Source organism: Engystomops pustulosus, chromosome 8 (assembly GCF_040894005.1).
Source record: "Engystomops pustulosus chromosome 8, aEngPut4.maternal, whole genome shotgun sequence".
Lineage (NCBI taxonomy): Eukaryota > Metazoa > Chordata > Amphibia > Anura > Leptodactylidae > Engystomops > Engystomops pustulosus.
Window position 1 is genome coordinate 71,801,093 of NC_092418.1, and position 25,645 is coordinate 71,826,737.

General features: G+C 46.5%; 1 protein-coding gene across 4 annotated transcripts in view; it reads right to left on the bottom strand.

Moving 5' to 3' along the window:
- The window catches only part of LOC140075372 (aldehyde oxidase 1-like), a 152,418-nt gene that overhangs the window by 78,200 nt on the left and 48,573 nt on the right, over positions 1–25,645 (bottom strand). For all 4 annotated transcript variants that reach the window (XM_072121172.1, XM_072121170.1, XM_072121174.1 and 1 more), the window contains one exon: positions 5,849–5,990. In XM_072121172.1, the coding sequence (XP_071977273.1) occupies positions 5,849–5,990 (142 nt within the window). The remainder of the gene's footprint in view (positions 1–5,848; positions 5,991–25,645) is intronic.

Below are 25,645 nucleotides of genomic sequence, written 5' to 3' on the forward strand. Positions count from 1 at the left end.
GAGGGAGTGATGCATGGTGCTCAGAAAGAGGCTACGGCCGTTTCGCGCTGTCTGCGCTTCTTCCGGCCTCCATGTGGGGATTAAAACAATGCAGGCTTTTAAGCTCTCAGGGTGGGATAACACCCGCCCCAAACGTGGTCATACACATGGTGATAGGTTCCAAACTAACAACCCCTTAGTTGAACGGCACCAATCATATACAGCCTAAACCTTGTTAGAAGGCTAAAACTCACCTGGGGTCCATGTGCGCCACACCTTTTCTCCCCTTGCCAGGTGTACCCGTGGTTTGCGGTGCATTTCCGGACACGGCCGGTAGCTCCGCCCCCAACAGGATGTCCCACGTGGTAAGCGTCACCTGACCCTAACCCCGCCCACCGCACTCGCGGGTCACATGACGCGTCGCCGTGGTCACGGTTGACAGCGTTCCAGTGACACCGGGTAAGTGACTAAGTGATGGGGAGGGGAAAGGAGACATGGGAGAGAGAGGATGTGCATGCGCTTTAGCCCCAATAGGTGATACGAAGCCTTATCACATTATAGCGTAATATGTTGGAATCATTTCATCCTATTATGTGTGGCCACTTACATGAGCTAGTACAACCTGTGAATTAAAAACAATACGGTGGGTAAAACTTCCACCTAATCACCCATTATGCACAATGCAGCAAGGATACAAGGCTCGGTCAGTACGACCCAAAACATAATAATTTTGTTTACAGAAAAATGCCCCAGTCAATTTTATCGTTCAAACCCACTGGTCCCATGGCATTTGAACGTATAATCCACCTGTTCTCTGTTTGTAATAACAGGCGTTCTCTGTCCCCCCCCCTCTTTAAGTTCTTTATGACCTCAATCCCCGCAAATTTCAAGGTTTTAATATCTCCTCCATGACATTCATGTATATGTTGTATGAGACGGGGGGCCCCCACACCTGTTTCGACTGATCTCAGATGTTCTCTTATCCTCTGATAGAGGGGTCTAATAGTTTTGCCTATATAGTACCTTTTACAGTCGCATATCAGGACATACACGACAAAACTCGTTTTGCAGTTTATGAAGCTATTCACTTCCACCCTTTGTCCTCCAAACTCTACTACCTTTGTGGCCAAATTGTATGGGCAACATCTACATCCGCCACATCTAAAATTCCCTCTTATGGAGTCTTTTTCTAACCAATTTTTCGGAGTCGAAGTGTAGGAGCTTTTTACTAATTTGGATTTAATAGTTCTGCCTCTTCTGAAGCTAACCAAGGGGCCTCCTTTTGCTATCGAGGTTAGTTCTGCATCGTTCTCGATTATGTGCCAGTTGTCCTTTAAGGCCTTTTTAATTAGTTCTGCCATTGGTGAAAAGTCAAAAGTGAAGGAAAACCTTTCTTGTCCCTCTCTTTTTTGTTTCCTTTTTTTCAATAGATCCACCTGTTCTTTTTTTCCTGCTTTTTCATAGGCTCTATCCACTAATTTGTCGGGGTATCCCCTTCTCTTTAACCTCTGTTTTAGTTCTTTTGCCTGTTCTTCGAAACCCTCCCTTGTGTTATTAATCCGCCTCAATCTGAGGAACTGTCCGTAAGGGACCGCTCTTTTGACATGACTTGGGTGGTAACTATTAAAATGCAATAAGGAATTAGTTGCTGTTTTTTTCCTATGTACAGATGTACAGATTTCATTATTTTTTATTTCCACTAGTACGTCTAAAAATTCAAGGGTATTTTTGCTGATCGTGTGGGTAAACCTCATGTTCATGTCATTGCGATTATTCAAGGATCTGACCATGTCTTCAAACAATTCTCTGGTCCCAGACCAGAGGATAAACACATCGTCCACATATCTCCTATACATTTTGATGTACGAAATATAAGGGTTATCTGTGCTGTAAATATATTTGCTTTCAAACACAGCGAGGAAAATGTTGGCGTACGTGCAGGACACGGGAGTGCCCATGGCAGTCCCGTAATCCTGCACGTACCATTGCCCATCAAACATAAACGCATTGTGGCTTAATACGAAGTGTAGGGCTTCGCACACAAACTTTGTATAGTCCTCCCCTTTTTGGCCGTTTTCTACAACCTCTCTTACTGCCTGTATCCCCTTCCCATGCGGGATGCGGGTATATAAGCTCTCTACGTCAATAGATGCTAATAACCAATTTTCATTCCAGGTCTGTTGGTTTAATGCATTAAGGAACTCATTCGTGTCTTTTAAGTACGAGGGGATGTCTTTCAGGACCGGCCTTAACAACCAGTCGATATATTGTGAAAGTGGCTCCGTTAACGAGCCTATACCCGCCACTATTGGGCGCCCCGGCGGGTTCTCTAAACTTTTATGCACTTTTGGTAGAAAATACCACTCTGGTTTTTTGGGAAAGGGGGGTAGTAGTTTCTCTGCCATTTGTTTGGATAGTGTGCCTTTTTCTACATGTGACCTCAAAAATGTTCTTAATTGTGTTGTATATTTTTGTGTGGGGTCCCCGGGTAATTTTTTGTATGTTACCTCATCCCCTAATAATCTCATGGCTTCTGTTTTGTAACTTGCACTTTCCATTATATATAGTAGTAATGGAAAGTGCAAGTTACAAAACAGAAGCCATGAGATTATTAGGGGATGAGGTAACATACAAAAAATTACCCGGGGACCCCACACAAAAATATACAACACAATTAAGAACATTTTTGAGGTCACATGTAGAAAAAGGCACACTATCCAAACAAATGGCAGAGAAACTACTACCCCCCTTTCCCAAAAAACCAGAGTGGTATTTTCTACCAAAAGTGCATAAAAGTTTAGAGAACCCGCCGGGGCGCCCAATAGTGGCGGGTATAGGCTCGTTAACGGAGCCACTTTCACAATATATCGACTGGTTGTTAAGGCCGGTCCTGAAAGACATCCCCTCGTACTTAAAAGACACGAATGAGTTCCTTAATGCATTAAACCAACAGACCTGGAATGAAAATTGGTTATTAGCATCTATTGACGTAGAGAGCTTATATACCCGCATCCCGCATGGGAAGGGGATACAGGCAGTAAGAGAGGTTGTAGAAAACGGCCAAAAAGGGGAGGACTATACAAAGTTTGTGTGCGAAGCCCTACACTTCGTATTAAGCCACAATGCGTTTATGTTTGATGGGCAATGGTACGTGCAGGATTACGGGACTGCCATGGGCACTCCCGTGTCCTGCACGTACGCCAACATTTTCCTCGCTGTGTTTGAAAGCAAATATATTTACAGCACAGATAACCCTTATATTTCGTACATCAAAATGTATAGGAGATATGTGGACGATGTGTTTATCCTCTGGTCTGGGACCAGAGAATTGTTTGAAGACATGGTCAGATCCTTGAATAATCGCAATGACATGAACATGAGGTTTACCCACACGATCAGCAAAAATACCCTTGAATTTTTAGACGTACTAGTGGAAATAAAAAATAATGAAATCTGTACATCTGTACATAGGAAAAAAACAGCAACTAATTCCCTATTGCATTTTAATAGTTACCACCCAAGTCATGTCAAAAGAGCGGTCCCTTACGGACAGTTCCTCAGATTGAGGCGGATTAATAACACAAGGGAGGGTTTCGAAGAACAGGCAAAAGAACTAAAACAGAGGTTAAAGAGAAGGGGATACCCCGACAAATTAGTGGATAGAGCCTATGAAAAAGCAGGAAAAAAAGAACAGGTGGATCTATTGAAAAAAAGGAAACAAAAAAGAGAGGGACAAGAAAGGTTTTCCTTCACTTTTGACTTTTCACCAATGGCAGAACTAATTAAAAAGGCCTTAAAGGACAACTGGCACATAATCGAGAACGATGCAGAACTAACCTCGATAGCAAAAGGAGGCCCCTTGGTTAGCTTCAGAAGAGGCAGAACTATTAAATCCAAATTAGTAAAAAGCTCCTACACTTCGACTCCGAAAAATTGGTTAGAAAAAGACTCCATAAGAGGGAATTTTAGATGTGGCGGATGTAGATGTTGCCCATACAATTTGGCCACAAAGGTAGTAGAGTTTGGAGGACAAAGGGTGGAAGTGAATAGCTTCATAAACTGCAAAACGAGTTTTGTCGTGTATGTCCTGATATGCGACTGTAAAAGGTACTATATAGGCAAAACTATTAGACCCCTCTATCAGAGGATAAGAGAACATCTGAGATCAGTCGAAACAGGTGTGGGGGCCCCCCGTCTCATACAACATATACATGAATGTCATGGAGGAGATATTAAAACCTTGAAATTTGCGGGGATTGAGGTCATAAAGAACTTAAAGAGGGGGGGGGACAGAGAACGCCTGTTATTACAAACAGAGAACAGGTGGATTATACGTTCAAATGCCATGGGACCAGTGGGTTTGAACGATAAAATTGACTGGGGCATTTTTCTGTAAACAAAATTATTATGTTTTGGGTCGTACTGACCGAGCCTTGTATCCTTGCTGCATTGTGCATAATGGGTGATTAGGTGGAAGTTTTACCCACCGTATTGTTTTTAATTCACAGGTTGTACTAGCTCATGTAAGTGGCCACACATAATAGGATGAAATGATTCCAACATATTACGCTATAATGTGATAAGGCTTCGTATCACCTATTGGGGCTAAAGCGCATGCACATCCTCTCTCTCCCATGTCTCCTTTCCCCTCCCCATCACTTAGTCACTTACCCGGTGTCACTGGAACGCTGTCAACCGTGACCACGGCGACGCGTCATGTGACCCGCGAGTGCGGTGGGCGGGGTTAGGGTCAGGTGACGCTTACCACGTGGGACATCCTGTTGGGGGCGGAGCTACCGGCCGTGTCCGGAAATGCACCGCAAACCACGGGTACACCTGGCAAGGGGAGAAAAGGTGTGGCGCACATGGACCCCAGGTGAGTTTTAGCCTTCTAACAAGGTTTAGGCTGTATATGATTGGTGCCGTTCAACTAAGGGGTTGTTAGTTTGGAACCTATCACCATGTGTATGACCACGTTTGGGGCGGGTGTTATCCCACCCTGAGAGCTTAAAAGCCTGCATTGTTTTAATCCCCACATGGAGGCCGGAAGAAGCGCAGACAGCGCGAAACGGCCGTAGCCTCTTTCTGAGCACCATGCATCACTCCCTCCCCGCTGTAACCTGTTTGTGATGTCCTGATCGTTTCAATAAAGACGAACTTTCTATGCCACAGGATTTGGGTGAGTGCCGTCCAATTCTTTCTACTTCTATACAAGAGATTGCTGGGATGTTAGCTTATGCACAATGAAAATGTAAGTCCTTTGCCCAGTACCTTTGCATATTATATAATTTAATAAAACACATTGAACAAAAATGCTTACATAAATTTAGTATCCCCATGGTTGTACCAACCCAAGGAATGAAGGAGAAATGTCATTTGGGGTGCACAGTGAAAACTATAAAAACCCCACAAGAAAATGGTGCAAATGTGTTTTTTCACCAATTGATCTGCATTTGGAATTTATTTCTGCTTCCCAGTTCACTATGAAGTGCAATTTGTTACACAGAAAATAAGCCCCCCCCCCAGCTCTTCTGTACATGGAAAAATAAAAAAGTTATAGATTTTTTAAGGTGGGGAGTGACACATGGAAGCACAAACAAGAAAAAGGGCCTCAGTGTTAAGGGGTTAAGATCATGGAGGTTTCTACTCTTTGCATTGCATCTGCCCATTTTTTAATGGAGCAGCCTTTTGTGGCAAGTCCCTGTTTCCATTTAAATGACACCATGTAATCATTTACACTTCTTCCTGAGATATTACTCCATTTCAATCTTCTATGACATCCACTGATGCCGCCCTGTCACTTAATGTGTTCTCTGTTTAACTGTACTATGTAATTAATTATTGGCAGGAGAGATATTTTTTTGCTTACCAATATTGGTGTTACCAACTACAAGAGGCGCTTCTGGAAACTTGCCCTTTAAATCTAGAAGTTCTCTGAGTGTGGAAGGTGAGTACCATGTGATTCTTTCCCCAACAAAGGTCTTCATTTTCTTTTGGTTCTTGTGCATAATCTAATAACATAATTCAAGCAACATTTTATTTATAAACTGCTATACCCTCTACAACATACACTGTAGATAAGGAGCCCGAAGTTTCATACACATTTTTCCTATGGAAATTGAATAGGACAAGCTGCAATTTTATAGGCATCAGGCTATATGATATGATAATTTGATATATGATATATATTAACTGCAGACACCACTGTATTGATATATGTAGCTAGTTTACATCTCAGCAGATGTTTAAGTCTTTATACGTCTATATCCAAGTCCGCTAGAGCTATGATATACTATACTGTATATATCAGAAACTACAAACTATAGCAACTCATATGCCTGGTGCAGAGAAGCATAAAGTATGTATAAAAGTATGCAGATCTCTGAGCAGATGAATGTAAATTGCATTGTCTGAAGGACAGGTCTAGGGTTGGCAAATGATGGCTCAATATAGTCATGCAGTTAGTTTTCTCCCAAGTTTAGTATTAACGCCATGGTGTTTCAGTACAGGCAATTGCATACATCCAGTTTTGTAAGAGCGATTTTCCAAAATTTGTCAGCATTTCTGTAATCCAGTGTGCAAAACAAGCTCCATAAACTATGGCTGAGTGAGTTTTGAGACCTCAAACACTATAGGGATATTTTAGAACAGAGTCTGTGAGTTAGGCTCTTTTGTCCAAAGACATCCCATGACCTCTCAAACGCTCCTTGGACAGTTGGTAAAAATATTCCCACAGACAGACTGTAGAAAGCTTTAGCTACGAAAGGATGTATCAACTCTAGAGATGAGCGAGCACTAAAATGCTCGGGTACTCGTTATTCGAGACGAACTTTTCCCGATGCTCGAGTGCTCGTTTCGAGTAACGAGCCCCATTGAAGTCAATGGGAGACTCGAGCATTTTTCAAGGGGACCAAGGCTCTGCACAGGGAAGCTTGGCCAAACACCTGGGAACCTCAGAAAAGGATGGAAACACCACGGAAATGGACAGGAAACAGCAGGGGCAGCATGCATGTGCAACACCCTCGCCGATGCAATGGCGAGGTAGGGTTTGCGAATACGTCCCACCTGCATGTAATCCCATTACATTACATGGTCCTTATAGGACATAGCGGTATTGCAGTGGTGAATCCTGCCTGGCAAGGCAGAGGTTAAGTATTTTGTATAATGCAAGATGCTGTCAGCCAATGATATGTGTTACATCCTGTGCTCTGTAAGCTGAGATGTGATTGGAGGAGCAGCCACCACCTGACCAAAGGAAGGTAATAAAACCCCCTGGCCAGGAACATTCTGGAGAGAAGTCTCAGAGGTCCTTTCCAGAGATCTTTTCAGAGAGATTCAAGCGTAGGAGATCAGTGAGTGAGTGAGTAATCTCAGTCTAGCCCATACCAGAGCAGGAAGAGCCTAGCCCCTGCCTCTGAAGAGTGGAGTAATAGATTAGAGTTAGTGTAGTGAGGAAAAGGGGTATCATCTTACCTTTGAAGGTGATACCTGAAGCCCTACAGGACAAGCTGAAGCTTCCTACCAGGACACAGCTGCCTCCCAGCCTGCCCTCTACTTCCAGGCTGGTGAACTATCTCCTGAGGCTCCCTCCAACTCACATCTCAGCACCCTACCTACCTGTTAAAGGCACGTTTGCTGCGGTTCCTGCGGTTCAAATAAAGAACTGTAAGTTGTTTTCTTCAACTTCTGTCTCCGTCTGGTCCCTGCTAATACGGCTGCCTTCATCACCGGCACCCTGTCCATCACCCAGAGACTCACACTCGGGACATTAAGGGGTTGCCCCAGGGAGATCCGCTATAGCAGCCGCTCCCTCATCATTTCTTGCCAACACCACCCTGCTGGAGACCTGCCAGGCTGTAGGACAGCCCTCCGGTTCCCCCATACCAAGCACCGTGACAATAGCGTGCTTAGGCCGCAACCGCCAGCCACTCCGGTATCGCGGGCCCCGGCTGTCTCCAGGCCTCACCTCAAGGGCTAGGCCCCGGTGGGGGATGTTGCACATGGATGCCTCTGAGGCTGCTTAAATGCACCATTATGCCAAAATTATGGGCAACAGCATGGCCATGACAGAGTGACAGAATGAAGCTAGATAGCATTTAAAACATCCAATAATTGACCCTGACACTATAGGGGACGGCATGCAGAGGCAGCGGCAGCAGCGGAAGGCTAGAGAGTGGCATGGCGACATACCCTAAATGGACTCATGCTTCAAACCAATGGGTAGCAGAGAGGAACCAAAGGAGGTGAGCAAGAAGCGCTCAAATAATATCGGTACATGATAAAAGTTTGCCAGTATATTTTGTGGATTACACAGCAGGGTGGCGACAAAGTTAACATGGAAGCCATGAAAACAATCCAAAATTCTGCCTGACACAGCTCGTTTGATAAGGGGACGATGTATGGAGGCAGTGAACTAGTAGTAGATTAAAGGTGCTGCAGTTAAAACAATGTTAGTTGTTTCTTGGCATGGAGCTGGCGCTCCGCTGCCAGGCGAGCTTTCGCCAATCCAAGCCCCTGTCTCTAGGCTACTCCCCAAACAGCACTTCTAAGAACCTTTCGGATAAGATCAAGTGTAGTAGCGTTCGTATAAGTTTGGGATATGGCGGGTGAGGGGAATGTAAACATCTGCGCAAGAAGCGCTGAAATAATATCCGTAAATGAAGAAAGTTTTCCGGTATATTTTGTGGCTTACACAGCAGGGTGGCGACAAAGTTAACAAGTTTGATGTGGAATGCCCTGCAATAGCTCTTGGGCGGTGTGCCTTTTATCACCTAGGCTCAGCAGTTTGAGCACCGCCTGCTGTCGCTTAGCGACGGCACTGCTGCTGTGCCTAGAGCTACCGACTGATGGCGCCATGCCCACGGATGGTAATTCGGAGGAGGAGGAGGTGGAGGAGGGGTGGGAGGATTTGGAGGTGTAGTAGGCCTTTGAGACCTGGACCGAGGTAGGCCCCGCAATCCTCTGCGTCGGCAGCATATGACCAGCCCCAGGGTCAGACTCGGTCCCAGCCTGCACCAAGTTAAGTGTAGTAGCGTTCTTATAAGTTTGGGATATGGCGGGTGAGGGGGATGTAAACAGATGCGCAAGAAGCGCTGAAATAATATCCGTAAATGGTAAAAGTTTGGCAGTATATTTTGTGGATTACACAGCAGGGTGGCGACAAAGTTAACAAGTTTGTTGTGGAAGCCATGAAAACTACCCAAAATTCTGCCTGACACAGCACGTTTGATAAGGCGGGCATGTATGGAGGCAGTGAACTAGTAGTAGATTAAAGGTGCTGCAGTTAAAACTATGTTAGTTGGTTCTTGGCATGGAGCTGCCGCTCCGCTGCCAGGCGAGCTTTCGCCAATCCAAGCCCGTGTCTCTAGGCTACTCCCCAAACAGCACTTCTAAGAACCTTTTGTATAAGATCAAGTGTAGTAGCGTTCTTATAAGTTTGGGATATGGCGGGTGAGGGGAATGTAAACAGATGCGCAAGAAGCGCTGAAATAATATCCGTAAATGGTAAAAGTTTGCCAGTGTATTTTGTGGATAACACAGCAGGGTGGCGACAAAGTTAACAACTTTGATGTGGAATCCATGAAAACAACCCAAATTTCGGCCTGACAAACCTCGTTTGATAAAGGGACGATGTATGGAGGCAGCTATATGGACGACTTTTGGAGGTAGCAATGGAGACAACGTGTGGAGGCTGCTATGGAGACAATTCAATTTGGATAGTGCCTGTATGTGGCAGTCCAAAAAAGTTTTTAAACCAGAGGAGCAGGTAGGTGGCCCTCCAGAAAAATGGAATAGATTGAGTGCCTGTATGTGGCAGTCCAAAAAAGTTTTTAAACCAGAGGAGCAGGTAGGTGGCCCTCCAGAAAAATGGAATAGATTGAGTGCCTGTATGTGGCAGTCCAAAAAAGTTTTTAAACCAGAGGAGCAGGTAGGTGGCCCTCCAGAAAAATGGAATAGATTGAGTGCCTGTATGTGGCAGTCCAAAAAAGTTTTTAAACCAGAGGAGCAGGTAGGTGGCCCTCCAGAAAAATGGAATAGATTGAGTGCCTGTATGTGGCAGTCCAAAAAAGTTTTCAAACCAGAGGAGCAGGTAGGTGGCCCTCCAGAAAAATGGAATAGATTGAGTGCCTGTATGTGGCAGTCCAAAAAAGTTTTTAAACCAGAGGAGCAGGTAGGTGGCCCTCCAGAAAAATGGAATAGATTGAGTGCCTGTATGTGGCAGTCCAAAAAAGTTTTCAAACCAGAGGAGCAGGTAGGTGGCCCTCCAGAAAAATGGAATAGATTGAGTGCCTGTATGTGGCAGTCCAAAAAATTTTTCAAACCAGAGGAGCAGGTAGGTGGAGCTCCAGAAAAATTGAATAGATTGAGTGCCTGTATGTGGCACTCCCAAAAATTGTTTAAAACAGAGGACCGGGTCGGTGGCCCTCCAGAAAAATTAAATGCATAAAGTACTATAGGTAGAGCCAGTGGGCCCTGTCAAAAAATAGCCAGTTTCCTCTGCTTTACTGTACAAAGAGCAGGAGAAGGAGGAAAATGAGGAGGAGGAGGAGGAGTGGATAAATTATTCAGGTTGAGCTTCCTTCACCTGCTGGAGATTGGAAATTAGGAGAAATCCATGCTTTATTCATCTTGATAAGCGTCAGCCTGTCAGCGCTGTCAGTCGACAGGCGTGTACGCTTATCGGTGATGATGCCACCAGCTGCACTGAAAACCCGTTCGGACAAGACGCTAGCGGCAGGGCAGGCAAGAACCTCCAAGGCGTACAGCGCCAGTTCGTGCCACATGTCCAGCTTTGAAACCCAGTAGTTGTAGGGAGCTGTGTGATCATTTAGGACGATGGTATGGTCAGCTACGTACTCCCTCACCATCTTTCTGTAAAGATCAGCCCTACTCTGCCGAGACTGGGGACAGGTGACAGTGTCTTGCTGGGGTGACATAAAGCTGGCAAAAGCCTTGTAAAGCGTACCCTTGCCAGTGCTGGACAAGCTGCCTGCTCGCCTACTCTCCCTCGCTACTTGTCCCGCAGAACTACGCACTCTGCCGCTAGCGCTGTCAGAAGGGAAATACTGTTTCAGCTTGTGCACCAGGGCCTGCTGGTATTCATGCATTCTCACACTCCTTTCCTCTGCAGGGATGAGAGTGGAAAGATTTTGCTTGTACCGTGGGTCCAGGAGAGTGAACACCCAGTAATCGGTGCTGGAATAAATTCTTTGAACGCGAGGGTCACGGGATAGGCAGCCTAGCATGAAATCTGCCATATGCGCCAGAGTACCAACGCGTAAGAATTCGCTCCCCTCACTGGCCTGACTGTCCATTTCCTCCTCCTCCAACTCCTCCAATTCCTCTTCTTCTGCCCATACACACTCAACAGTGAAGGACTCAACAATGGTCCCCTCTTGTGTCTCGCCAACATTCTCCTCCTCTTCCTCCTCATCCTCATCCACCTCCACCTCCTCCGATATGCGCTGAGAAACAGACCTAAGGGTGCTTTGGCTATCAACAAGGGAATCTTCTTCCCCCGTCTCTTGTGAGGAGCGCAAAGCTTCCGACTTCATGCTGACCAGAGAGTTTTTCAACAGGCCAAGCAGCGGGATGGTGAGGCTGATGATGGCGGCATCGCCACTGACCATCTGTGTTGACTCCTCAAAGTTACTCAGCACCTGACAGATATCAGACATCCACGTCCACTCCTCATTGTAGACTTGAGGAAGCTGACTGACCTGACTACCAGTTCTGGTGGAAGTTGACATCTGGCAGTCTACAATCGCTCGGCGCTGCTGGTAAACTCTGGATAACATGGTCAGTGTTGAATTCCACCTAGTGGGCACGTCGCACAACAGTCGGTGAGCGGGCAGTTGGAGGCGGCGCTGCGCTGCCCTGAGAGTGGCAGCATCTGTGCTGGACTTCCTGAAATGCGCACAGATGCGGCGCACCTTCGTGAGCAAATCAGACAGATTGGGGTATGTCTTGAGGAAACGCTGAACTATCATATTTAACACATGGGCCAGGCATGGCACATGTGTCAGTCTGCCGAGTTGCAGAGCCGCCACCAGGTTACGGCCGTTGTCACACACAACCATGCCTGGCTTCAGGTTCAGCGGTGCCAGCCACAGATCAGTCTGCGCCGTGATGCCCTGTAATAGTTCTTGGGCGGTGTGCCTTTTATCGCCTAGGCTCAGCAGTTTCAGCACCGCCTGCTGTCGCTTAGCGACGGCACTGCTGCTGTGCCTAGAGCTACCGACTGATGGCGCCATGCCCACGGATGGTCGTTCGGAGGAGGAGGTGGAGGAGGGGGTGGGAGGAGGAGGAGGCATAGTAGGCCTGAAACACCTGGACCGAGGTAGGCCCCGCAATCCTCGGCGTTGGCAGTATATGACCAGCCGCAGGGTCAGACTCGGTCCCAGCCTCCACCAAGTTAACCCAATGTGCCGTCAGCGATACATAGTGGCCCTGCCCGGCAGCACTCGTCCACGTGTCCGTGGTCAGGTGGACCTTGTCAGAAACGGCGTTGGTCAGGGCACGGATTATGTTGTCTGACACGTGCTGGTGCAGGGCTGGGACGGCACATCGGGAAAAGTAGTGGCGGCTGGGGACCGAATACCGAGGGGCGGCCGCCGCCATGAGGCTGCGAAAGGCCTCGGTCTCTACTAGCCTATAGGGCAGCATCTCCAGGCTTAGCAATCTGGAGATGTGCACATTAAGGGCTTGGGCGTGCGGGTGGGTTGCACTATATTTGCGTTTCCGCTCCAGCGTCTGGGGTATGGAGAGCTGAACGCTGGTGGATGCTGTGGAGGATCGTGGAGGCGACGATGGGGTTTTTGTGGCAGGGTCCTGGGCAGGGGGCTGACTATCAGCTGACACAGGGGAAGGAGCAGTGGTGTGCACGGCCGGAGGTGAACGCGCTTGTTGCCACTGAGTGGGGTGTTTAGCATTCATATGCCTGCGCATACTGATGGTAGTTAAGCTAGTAGTGGTGGAACCCCTGCTGATCCTGGTTTGGCAAATGTGGCACACCACAGTCCGTCGGTCATCCGGTGTTTCCTTAAAGAACCTCCAGACTTCTGAAAATCTAGCCCTCGCCGCAGGAGCCCTCGCCACGGGAGCTTCACTAGTTGACACATATGGCGGTGATGCACCAGCTCTGGCCCTGCCTCTCCGTCTAGCCCCACCACTGCCTCTTCCAACCTGTTCTGGTCGAGGACTCTCCTCCGTCTCAGAAGCACTGTGTTCACCCGGCCTCTCAACCCAGCTTGGGTCTGTCACCTCATCATCCTCCGATCCCTCAGTCTGCTCCCCCCTCGGACTTCCTGCCCTGACAACAACTTCCCCACTGTCTGACAACCGTGTCTCCTCATCGTCGGACACCTCTTTACACACTTCTTCCAGTACGTCAACAAGGTCATCATCACCCACAGACTGCGACTGGTGGAAAACCTGGGCATCGGAAAATTGCTCATCAGCAACCGGACAAGTGGTTTGTGACTGTGGGAATGGTCCAGAAAACAGTTCCTCAGAGTATGCCGGTTCAAATGGCAAATTTTGCTGGGAGGGGGCAGACTGGGGGGGAGGAGGCTGAGGTGCAGGAGCTGGAGGAGTGCCGATTTCGGTGACATGGGTGGACTGCGTGGAAGACTAACTGGTGGACAAATTGCTCGAAGCATTGTCGGCAATCCACGACATCACCTGTTCGCACTGTTCTGGCCTCAACAGTGCTCTACCACGAGTCCCAGTAACTTCAGACATGAACCTAGGGAGTGTAGCTCTGCGGCGTTCCCCTGCTCCCTCATAAGCAGGTGGTGTCTCACCCCGCCCAGGACCACGGCCTCTGACCCCTGCAGTAGTTGGACGCCCACGTCCCCGCCCTCGTCCTCTACCCCTAGCCCTCGGGTTAAACATTTTGAAAATGAGAGTTATAACTTGAATTTTTTTTTTAACTTTTTTTTTTTTTTTTTTGTGTTTTTTAGTTTTTAAAACCAAACGATGCTATCCTATTGCTATGGCTATTTTATAGCCAAGTATGAAAGCACACTGCTATGCCAGATGAGATGACGCTGAGTTATGAAAAAAATAAACATAAAATAAAAAAGGAAATGGCAGACTGTGCCTAATTGAAATACAACCCCGGCCCCTAATAAATTTTCCCACTTCGGTCTTTGCGATGGATATATGCGTCACTAAGCGCAAAACACAGTGGTCGCAAGTCTGACTCCAAATTGCTCACAATTTGCTAGTAGATGCACTGCAACAACTACAGCCACCAGCAGATCAACCAGAAATCAAATATATATAACGGTACTGTAGGCGTAATTAAGCAGTTTGTATTCTCCTATGGCTATTTTCTAGCCAAGTATTACAGCACACTACTATGCCAGATGAGATGACGCTGAGTTATGAAAAAAATAAACGTAAAATAAAAAAGGAAATGGCAGACTGTGCCTAATTGAAATACAACCCCGGCCCCTAATAAATTTTCCCACTTCGGTCTTTGCGATGGATATGTGCGTCACTAAGCGCAAAACACAGTGGTCGCAAGTCTGACTCCAAATTGCTCACAATTTGCTAGTAGATGCACTGCAACAACTACAGCCACCAGCAGATCAACCAGAAATCAAATATATATAACGGTACTGTAGGCGTAATTAAGCCGTTTGTATTCTCCTATGGCTATTTTCTAGCCAAGTATTACAGCACACTACTATGCCAGATGAGATGACGCTGAGTTATGAAAAAAATAAACGTAAAATAAAAAAGGAAATGGCAGACTGTGCCTAATTGAAATACAACCCCGGCCCCTAATAAATTTTCCCACTTCGGTCTTTGCGATGGATATGTGCGTCACTAAGCGCAAAACACAGTGGTCGCAAGTCTGACTCCAAATTGCTCACAATTTGCTAGTAGATGCACTGCAACAACTACAGCCACCAGCAGATCAACCAGAAATCAAATATATATAACGGTACTGTAGGCGTAATTAAGCCGTTTGTATTCTCCTATGGCTATTTTCTAGCCAAGTATTACAGCACACTACTATGCCAGATGAGATGACGCTGAGTTATGAAAAAAATAAACGTAAAATAAAAAAGGAAATGGCAGACTGTGCCTAATTGAAATACAACCCCGGCCCCTAATAAATTTTCACACTTCGGTCTTTGCGATGGATATGTGCGTCACTAAGCGCAAAACACAGTGGTCGCAAGTCTGACTCCAAATTGCTCACAATTTGCTAGTAGATGCACTGCAACAACTACAGCCACCAGCAGATCAACCAGAAATCAAATATATATAACGGTACTGTAGGCGTAATTAAGCCGTTTGTATTCTCCTATGGCTATTTTCTAGCCAAGTATTACAGCACACTACTATGCCAGATGAGATGACGCTGAGTTATGAAAAAAATAAACGTAAAATAAAAAAGGAAATGGCAGACTGTGCCTAATTGAAATACAACCCCGGGCCCTAATAAATTTTCCCACTTCGGTCTTTGCGATGGATATGTGCGTCACTAAGCGCAAAACACAGTGGTCGCAAGTCTGACTCCAAATTGCTCACAATTTACTAGTAGATGCACTGCAACAACTACAGCCACCAGCAGATCAACCAGAAATCAAATATATATAACGCTACTGTAGGCGTAATTAAGCCGTTTGTATTCTCCTATGGCTATTTTCTAGCCAAGTATTACAGCACACTACTATGCCAGATGAGATGACGCTGAGTTATGAAAAAAATAAACGTAAAATAAAAAAGGAAATGGCAGACTGTGCCTAATTGAAATACAACCCCGGGCCCTAATAAATTTTCCCACTTCGGTCTTTGCGATGGATATGTGCGTCACTAAGCGCAAAACACAGTGGTCGCAAGTCTGACTCCAAATTGCTCACAATTTGCTAGTAGATGCACTGCAACAACTACAGCCACCAGCAGATCAACCAGAAATCAAATATATATAACGGTACTGTAGGCGTAATTAAGCCGTTTGTATTCTCCTATGGCTATTTTCTAGCCAAGTATTACAGCACACTACTATGCCAGATGAGATGACGCTGAGTTATGAAAAAAATAAACGTAAAATAAAAAAGGAAATGGCAGACTGTGCCTAATTGAAATACAACCCCGGCCCCTAATAAATTTTCACACTTCGGTCTTTGCGATGGATATGTGTGTCACTAAGCGCAAAACACAGTGGTCGCAAGTCTGACTCCAAATTGCTCACAATTTGCTAGTAGATGCACTGCAACAACTACAGCCACCAGCAGATCAACCAGAAATCAAATATATATAACGGTACTGTAGGCGTAATTAAGCCGTTTGTATTCTCCTATGGCTATTTTCTAGCCAAGTATTACAGCACACTACTATGCAAGATGAGATGACACTGAGTTATTAAAACAATAAACGTAAAATAAAAAGAAACTGGCAGACTGTGCCTAATTCTACTCAAACCCCTAATAAATTTTCCCACTTTGGTGTTTGAGGTGGATATGTGTGTCACTAAGAGCTAAACACAACGGTAGCAAGTCCCCCTGCTAATTCCTCACAATATGGTACTAGCTGCAAATAAAAAAAAAAAAAATTATAACGTTATTGTAGCCCTAAGAAGGGCTGTTGGGTTCTTTTAGAATCACTCCTGCCTAACAGTAAGCTAATAGAACACCCTAACGCTTTCCCTGACCAGCAGCAGCTCTCTCCCTAGCGGCATCCAGACAGAGAATGATCCGAGCAGCGCGGGCAGCGGCTAGTCTATCCCAGGGTCACCTGATCTGGCCAGCCAACCACTGCTATCTACGTGTAAGGGTACCACGTCATGCTGGGTGGAGTGCAGAGTCTCCTGGCTTGTGATTGGCTCTGTTTCTGGCCGCCAAAAAGCAAAACGGCGGGAGCTGCCATTTTCTCGAGCGGGCGAAATACTCGTCCGAGCAACGAGCAGTTACGAGTACACTAATGCTCGATCGAGCATCAAGCTCGGACGAGTATGTTCGCTCATCTCTAATCAACTCCATGTTAATAAAATAAGATTATAGATCAGGACTGGCTAACTTATCCACCCTATTGTGATCGGAGGAATAAGGACTTACAGTGCCTAAAACACAAAATCTGAATCACCCAGCTCCCAAACTACTATACAAAGTCCAATAGTAAATGTTGGGATGTTTCTGGAGCATAACTAGGAAAGATGGGCTTAATGTTGTCTAACTACTGTAAGGGATGTTTGTGTTAGATGAAGAGTACTGTGGTGGTGGTGGAAGAGTTGCATACAGAAATGCTGCACTTCCATTACTCGTGTGTCTGGACTACTACTCTCATGGATGTGGGGCTTTTGGCACCTGATTATGAGTTCTACAACAGCATCCCCTACAGCTACTAATATCATTTTTATTACCATCATTTTACAGCTCACATCTTTTCTTTTCATATAGGTCTTCAATTTAACTATTTTTCACAGATATTTAATTTTTCAATTTGTTGTTTACACTTTTGCCTAGAGTATAGTTGTCAAACCTGATCTGTGTACTTTTGGGTGTTCCTCAATTTGGATTGTGTTTCATCAGATAAAGTAATTAGAATTGCCTTGGGATAAATACCACTGCTCTGCAGGTTGTTTCTATAGGCACACAATGAACAATTATTACTTATGAAGAATTTCTGGCAAATTCAGACAATGAGAAAGTGAAAGGCTTCTCTATATTAAGAAGTACCATATTGATATCATCTTCCTAACTCTTTGTATAATTCCTACTATGTTTTACTTTTAGAAGTGGTCTTCGATGCGAAATCGCTCAATACTGCTACTACCATACAAATACCATGGATGGACGTGAAACCAAAATTTACTAGTGCTGTTCTCCCAGGCCCCTCTCCCACCTGTGAACAGCACAGCAGTAACGCCTGCTGTGCTACACATAAAACTGCCCACCTGTGTCGGCAGCCCTCTCTCTAATATATATGTATGTATATAATATGTATGCACTATACAGTATGTGTATAGTGTATGAGTTTGTATAACCTGTATGTAAAAGGTATAAATGATGTATATGTAAGTGCATAAATGTGTGTATAAGTATATACAAGTATATAAAAGTGAGTAAATGAATTTAGTACTTTACTTGTGTGTATATAGAAAAAATACATCTAGTGATTGATGATTGTGAACAACCTATTTTTATTTACAAATAAGTATATAAGTAGAGTCTATTTTTGACGTATTCGGTTCCTCGGCACTGGTGATCAGTCTATAGACAAAAAGGGATAAATGAGCGTATAGGGACTTGCCTAGGGTGTCCTCATGTATGTGGTAAACGTATGTATAAAGGACTCACCTCCAGGGTTTGTTAGTACGTCTCAAGAATCACAGATGGGTCATCTATGTAGCTCCTTGGAGGGGGTGCCAGGAATGATACACCCTAATGTATTTGACTGTCTAAAAAGTCAATATAGGTGGCGAAAAGAGAAAGTACATGTAGAGTACATAGAATGTGAAACACAGGGAAGAGTGATAGATGTCCGTATGGGCTCGGGTCTTGCTGTCTCACTGGTCATAAGAAATCCCTATGGTACCCCTGATTTAGGACAAAATTCTATCACACCCTGTTAGCCTAGCCTTGGAACTGTGGTCCTATTTAACCACCGCTCCGACTGGAATCTGACCCTGCAATAACTGGCCCTATTAAAGACCTATGTTGCAGGTATAGTCAGGTAATGTTTACTTGCATCAGATAATGTCACAGGTAGGAGACTGATCCCGTGTCATAAGGTCATGTCACAGGTATAATGTGTGAATCCCAATATAAATGTGTATACATGAGTGCGTAAATGTGTTCGATTACGTGTCTATACCAATATGTATATATTTTTTACATAACTTAATAATTGTTCTCGGAAGGCAATCTCTTATAGCCTATGAGCCCCTCCTAGAAACTGAAAGAGTAAAAGAGCATCATACTGTTATTTTGTTGCCCTCATAGTGGTGCTCTAATACAAGAGCATTACTACTCTGTACTTGTAGGCAGCCCTGTGTGCTTCTCCCAATCTATCTGTAGCTCCAGTAGAAATGAATAAATGTTACAGAAACAGAGTAACATTTTAAACATATCTTTGAAGGGAGTCTAACAGCTCATATGTCATCTTACAAGTAAAACCAGCCTTGTATAGTGATTTTTCCTAGTAAATAATATGAAAATTAGGTCATGCTCAGGTGCACCTCCAGCTTCTGGGTTTACAAAGGGCTTGCTTTCTTTTCAGTCGAGTCTGTGTGATTCTGCCAAAGTTCCGAATTTCCACCCTCTCAGGAATGAAAGAGATGCTTGCTGAAGAGAAATCAGCTCCCTCAGTCACTTCTCCCTCTGGAATTCTCTCCAGTGAGTCACACACAGCTAGCTTCTCTCTTCAAGTGTGTGTGTGTGTGTGTGTGTGTGTGTGTGTGTGTGTGTGTGGAGGGGGGGGGGGATTAGGTTGCTGGGTTCTACAAGAACCCAACAGCCCTTCTTAGGGCTACAATAACGTTATACTTTTTTTTTTTTTTATTTGCAGCTAGTACCATATTGTGAGGAATTTGCAGGGGGACTTGCTACCGTTGTGTTTAGCTCTTAATAATAATAATAATAATAATAATTCTTTGTTTATATAGCGCACACAGATTACGCAGCGCTGCACAAGCATGTCAAATTAGTGACACACATATCCACCTCAAACACCAAAGTGGGAAAATTTATTAGGGGTTTGATTTCAATTAGGCACAGTCTGCCAGTTTCTTTTTATTTTACGTTTATTTTTTTAATAACTCAGCGTCATCTCATCTGGCATAGCAGTGTGCTTTCATACTTGGCTAGAAAATAGCCATAGGAGAATCCAAACGGCTTACTTACGCCTACAATAGCGTTATATATATTTTATTTCTGGTTGATCTGCTGGTGGCTGTCCTTGCTGCAGTGCATCTACTACCAAATTGTGAGGAATTTGTAGTGAGACTTGCGACCGTTGTGTTTAGCGCTTAGTGACGCACATATCCATCGCAAAGACCGAAGTGGGAAAATTTATTAGGGGTTGGATTTCAATTAGGCACAGTCTGCCATTTCCTTTTTATTTTACGTTTATTTTTTTAATAACTCAGCGTCATCTCATCTGGCATAGCAGTGTGCTTTCATACTTGGCTAGAAAATAGCCATAGGAGAATCCAAACGGCTTACTTACGCGTACAGTAGCGTTATATATATTTTATTTCTGGTTGATCTGCTGGTGGCTGTCCTTGCTGCAGTGCATCTACTACCAAATTGTGAGGAATTTGTAGTGAGACTTGCGACCGTTGTGTTTAGCGCTTAGTGACGCACATATCCATCGCAAAGACCGAAGTGGGAAAATTTATTAGGGGTTGGATTTCAATTAGGCACAGTCTGCCATTTCCTTTTTATTTTACGTTTATTTTTTTCATAACTCAGCGTCATCTCATCTGGCATAGCAGTGTGCTTTCATACTTGGCTAGAAAATAGCCATAGCAATAGGATAGCATCGTTTGGTTTTAAAAACTAAAAAACACAAAAAAAAAAAAAAAAACACAAAAAAAAGTAAAAAAAAATTAAAGTTATAACTTTCATTTTCAAAATGTTTAACCCGAGGGCTAGGGGTAGGGGACGTGGGCGTCCAACTACTGCAGGGGTCAGAGGCCGTGGTCCTGGGCGGGGTGAGACACCACCTGCTGATGAGGGAGCAGGGGAACGCCGCAGAGCTACACTCCCTAGGTTCATGTCTGAAGTTACTGGGACTCGTGGTAGAGCACTGTTGAGGCCAGAACAGTGCGAACAGGTGATGTCGTGGATTGCCGACAATGCTTCGAGCAATTTGTCCACCAGTCAGTCTTCCACGCAGTCCACCCATGTCACCGAAATCGGCACTCCTCCAGCTCCTGCACCTCAGCCTCCTCCCCCCCAGTCTGCCCCCTCCCAGGAAAATTTGGCATTTGAACCGGCATACTCTGAGGAACTGTTTTCTGGACCCTTCCCACAGTCACAAACCACTTGTCCGGTTGCTGCTGAGCAATTTTCCGATGCCCAGGTTTTCCACCAGTCGCAGTCTGTGGGTGATGATGACCTTCTTGACGTAGTGGAAGAAGTGTGTAAAGAGGTGTCCGACGATGAGGAGACACGGTTGTCAGACAGTGGTGAAGTTGTTGTCAGGGCAGGAAGTCCGAGGGGGGAGCAGACTGAGGGATCAGAGGATGATGAGGTGACAGACCCAAGCTGGGTTGAGAGGCCGGGTGAACACAGTGCTTCTGAGACGGAGGAGAGTCCTCGACCAGAACAGGTTGGAAGAGGCAGTGGTGGGGCCAGACAGAGAGGCAGGGCCAGAGCAGGTGCATCAGCGCCAAAAGTGTCACGTAGTGAAGCTCCCATGGCGAGGGCTCCCGCGGCGAGGGCTAGATTTTCAGAAGTCTGGAGGTTCTTTAAGGAAACAACGGATGACCGACGGACTGTGGTGTGCAACCTTTGCCAAACCAGGATCAGCAGGGGTTCCACCACTAATAGCTTAACTACCACCAGTATGCGCAGGCATATGAATGCTAAACACCCCACTCAGTGGCACCAAGCCTGTTCACCTCCGGCCGCGCACACCACTGCTCCTTCCCCTGTGTCAGCTGATAGTCAGCCCCCTGCCCAGGACCCTGGCACAAAAACCCCATTGTCGCCTCCACGATCCTCCACAGAATTCACCAGCGTTCAGCTCTCCATACCCCAGACGCTGGAGCGGAAACGGAAATATAGTGCAACCCACCCGCACGCCCAAGCCCTTAATGTCCACATCTCCAGATTGCTTAGCCTGGAGATGCTGCCCTATAGGCTAGTAGAGACCGAGGCCTTTCGCAACCTCATGGCGGCGGCCGCCACTACTTTTCCCGATGTGCCGTCCCAGCCCTGCACCAGCACGTGTCAGACAACATCATCCGTGCCCTGACCAACGCCGTTTCTGACAAGGTCCTCCTGACCACGGACACGCGGACGAGTGCTGCCGGGCAGGGCCACTATATATCGCTGACGGCACATTGGGTTAACTTGGTGGAGGCTGGGACCGAGTCTGACCCTGCGGCTGGTCATATACTGCCGACGCCGAGGATTGCGGGGCCTACCTCGGTCCAGGTCTTTCAGGCCTACTATGCCTCCTCCTCCTCCCACCCCTCCTCCACCTCCTCCTCCGAACTACCATCCGTGAGCATGGCGCCATCAGTCGCTAGCTCTAGGCACAGCAGCAGTGCCGTCGCTAAGCGACAGCAGGCGGTGCTCAAACTGCTGAGCCTAGGCGATAAAAGGCACACCGCCCAAGAACTATTACAGGGCATCACGGCGCAGACTGATCTGTGGCTGGCACCGCTGAACCTGAAGCCAGGCATGGTTGTGTGTGACAACGGCCGTAACCTGGTGGCGGCTCTGCAACTCGGCAGACTGACACATGTGCCATGCCTGGCCCATGTGTTAAATCTGATAGTTCAGCGTTTCCTCAAGACATACCCCAATCTGTCTGATCTGCTCACGAAGGTGCGCCGCATCTGTGCGCATTTCAGGAAGTCCAGCACAGATGCTGCCACTCTCAGGGCAGCGCAGCGCCGCCTCCAACTGCCCGCTCACCGACTGTTGTGCGACGTGCCCACGAGGTGGAATTCAACATTAACCATGTTATCCAGAGTTTACCAGCAGCGCAGAGCGATTGTAGACTGCCAGATGTCAACTTCCACCAGAACTGGTAGTCAGGTCAGTCAGCTTCCTCAAGTCTACAATGAGGAGTGGACGTGGATGTCTGATATCTGTCAGGTGCTGAGTAACTTCGAGGAGTCAACACAGATGGTCAGTGGCGATGCCGCCATCATCAGCCTCACCATCCCGCTGCTTGGCCTGTTGAAAAACTCTCTGATCAGCATGAAGTCGGAAGCTTTGCGCTCGTCACAAGAGACGGGGGAAGAAGATTCCCTTGTTGATAGCCAAAGCACCCTTAGGTCTGTTTCTCAGCGCATATCGGAGGAGGTGGAGGTGGAGGAGGATGAGGAGGAAGAGGAGGAGAATGTTGGCGAGACACAAGAGGGGACCATTGTTGAGTCCTTCACTGTTCAGCGTGTATGGGCAGAAGAAGAGGAGTTGGAGGAGGAGGAAATGGACAGTCAGGCCAGTTAGGGGAGTGAATTCTTACGCGTTGGTACTCTGGCGCATATGGCAGATTTCATGCTAGGCTGCCTATCCCGTGACCCTCGTGTTCAAAGAATTTATTCCAGCACCGATTACTGGGTATTCACTCTCCTGGACCCACGGTACAAGCAAAATCTTTCCACTCTCATCCCTGGAGAGGAAAGGAGTGTGAGAATGCATGAATACCAGCAGGCCCTGGTGCACAAGCTGAAACACTATTTCCCTTCTGACAGCGCTAGCGGCAGAGTGCGTAGTTCTGCGGGACAAGTAGCGAGGGAGAGTAGGCGAGCAGGCAGCTTGTCCAGCACTGGCAAGGGTACGCTTTACAAGGCTTTTGCCAGCTTTATGTCACCCCAGCAAGACACTGTCACCTGTCCCCAGTCTCGGCAGAGTAGGGCTGATCTTTACAGAAAGATGGTGAGGGAGTACGTAGCTGACCATACCATCGTCCTAAATCAGTGATGGCGAACCTATGACACGCGTGTCAGCACTGACACGCCTAGTCATTTTTGCTGACACGCGGCCGCCCAGCGCCCGCTGTCCCCCCCCTCCCTGTGTAATGTGCTGCCCCAGTGTAATGTGCTACCCCTATGTTAATGTCCCGCCCCCGTCCTTGTGTTTCTGTCCCTGTGCAATGTGCTCCCCCTGTGTTAATGTCCCTGTGTAATGTGCTGCCCCTGTGGTAATGTCCCGCCCCCGTCCCTGTGGTTTTGCCCCCTGCTTACCTGTCCGGCGCCGCGTTGGTCCGCCCACCTTCTGCAACTCCTCCGGCTCCTCCAGGCTGCAATGCGCGCTGCTCGTCACGTGACTGAGGCGACCTGACGTCAGGTCACGTCAGTCACGTGACCCGAGGCGCGCGGTGCAACCTGGAGGAGCCGAGCCGCCTGCAGTAAAGCTACAGGGAAGAAGACATCACTGGGTAAGTATGTAAGTTTATTATTATATTATATTTAAAGGGAGGGCGCTAGGGGTATTTTTAGTAGTAAAGGGAGGGTGCTAGGGGTATTTTTAGTAGTAAAGGGAGGGTGCTAGGGGTATTTTTAGTAGTAAAGGGAGGGTGCTAGGGGTAATTTAGTAGTAAAGGGAGGGTGCTAGGGGTAATTTAGTAGTAAAGGGAGGGTGCTAGGGGTAATTTAGTAGTAAAGGGAGGGTGCTAGGGGTATTTTAGTAGTAAAGGGAGGGTGCTAGGGGTAATTGAGTAATAAAGGGAGGGTGCTAGTGGTAATTGAGTAGTAAAGGGAGGGTGCTAGGGGTAATTGAGTAGTAAAGGGAGGGTGCTAGGGGTAATTTAGTAGTAAAGGGAGGGTGCTAGGGGTAATTTAGTAGTAAAGGGAGGGTGCTAGGGGTAATTTAGTAGTAAAGGGAGGGTGCTAGGGGTATTTTAGTAGTAAAGGGAGGGTGCTAGGGGTATTTTAGTAGTAAAGGGAGGGTGCTAGGGGTAATTTAGTAGTAAAGGGAGGGTGCTAGGGGTAATTTAGTAGTAAAGGGAGGGTGCTAGGGGTAATTTAGTAGTAAAGGGAGGGTGCTAGGGGTAATTTAGTAGTAAAGGGAGGGTGCTAGGGGTAATTTAGTAGTAAAGGGAGGGTGCTAGGGGTAATTTAGTAGTAAAGGGAGGGTGCTAGGGGTATTGTAGTAGTAAAGGGAGGGTGCTAGGGGTATTTTAGTAGTAAAGGGAGGGTGCTAGGGGTAATTTAGTAGTAAAGGGAGGGTGCTAGGGGTAATTTAGTAGTAAAGGGAGGGTGCTAGGGGTAATTTAGTAGTAAAGGGAGGGTGCTAGGGGTAATTTAGTAGTAAAGGGAGGGAGCTAGTGGTAATTTAGTAGTAAAGGGAGGGTGCTAGGGGTAATTTAGTAGTAAAGGGAGGCCGCTAGGGGTATTGTAGTAGTAAAGGGAGGCCGCTAGGGGTATTGTAGTAGTAAAGGGAGGCCGCTAGGGGTATTGTAGTAGTAAAGGGAGGCCGCTAGGGGTATTTTAGTAGTAAAGGAAGGCCGCTAGGGGTATTTTAGTAGTAAAGGGAGGCCGCTAGGGGTATTTTAGTAGTAAAGGGAGGCCGCTAGGGGTAATTTAGTAGTAAAGGGAGGCCGCTAGGGGTATTTTAGTAGTAAAGGGAGGCCGCTAGGGCTATTTTAGTAGTAAAGGGAGGCCGCTAGGGGTATTTTAGTAGTAAAGGGAGGCCTCTAGGGGTAATTTAGTAGTAAAGGGAGGCTGCTAGGGGTATTTTAGTAGTAAAGGGAGGCCGCTAGGGGTATTTTAGTAGTAAAGGGAGGCTGCTGCTGGACATGTTATTAATAAGGAGAGGCCGCTGCTGGACATGTTATTAATAAGGGGAGGCCGCTGCTGGACATGTTATTAATAAGGGGAGGCTGCTGCTGGACATGTTATTACAAAATTAGGTTTTTCCTAAAGGTGACACAGCACCCGAGTTATGCTCGTTTTTTTGGCGAATTTTGACACACCTAGCTCAAAAGGTTGCCCATCACTGTCCTAAATGATCACACAGCTCCC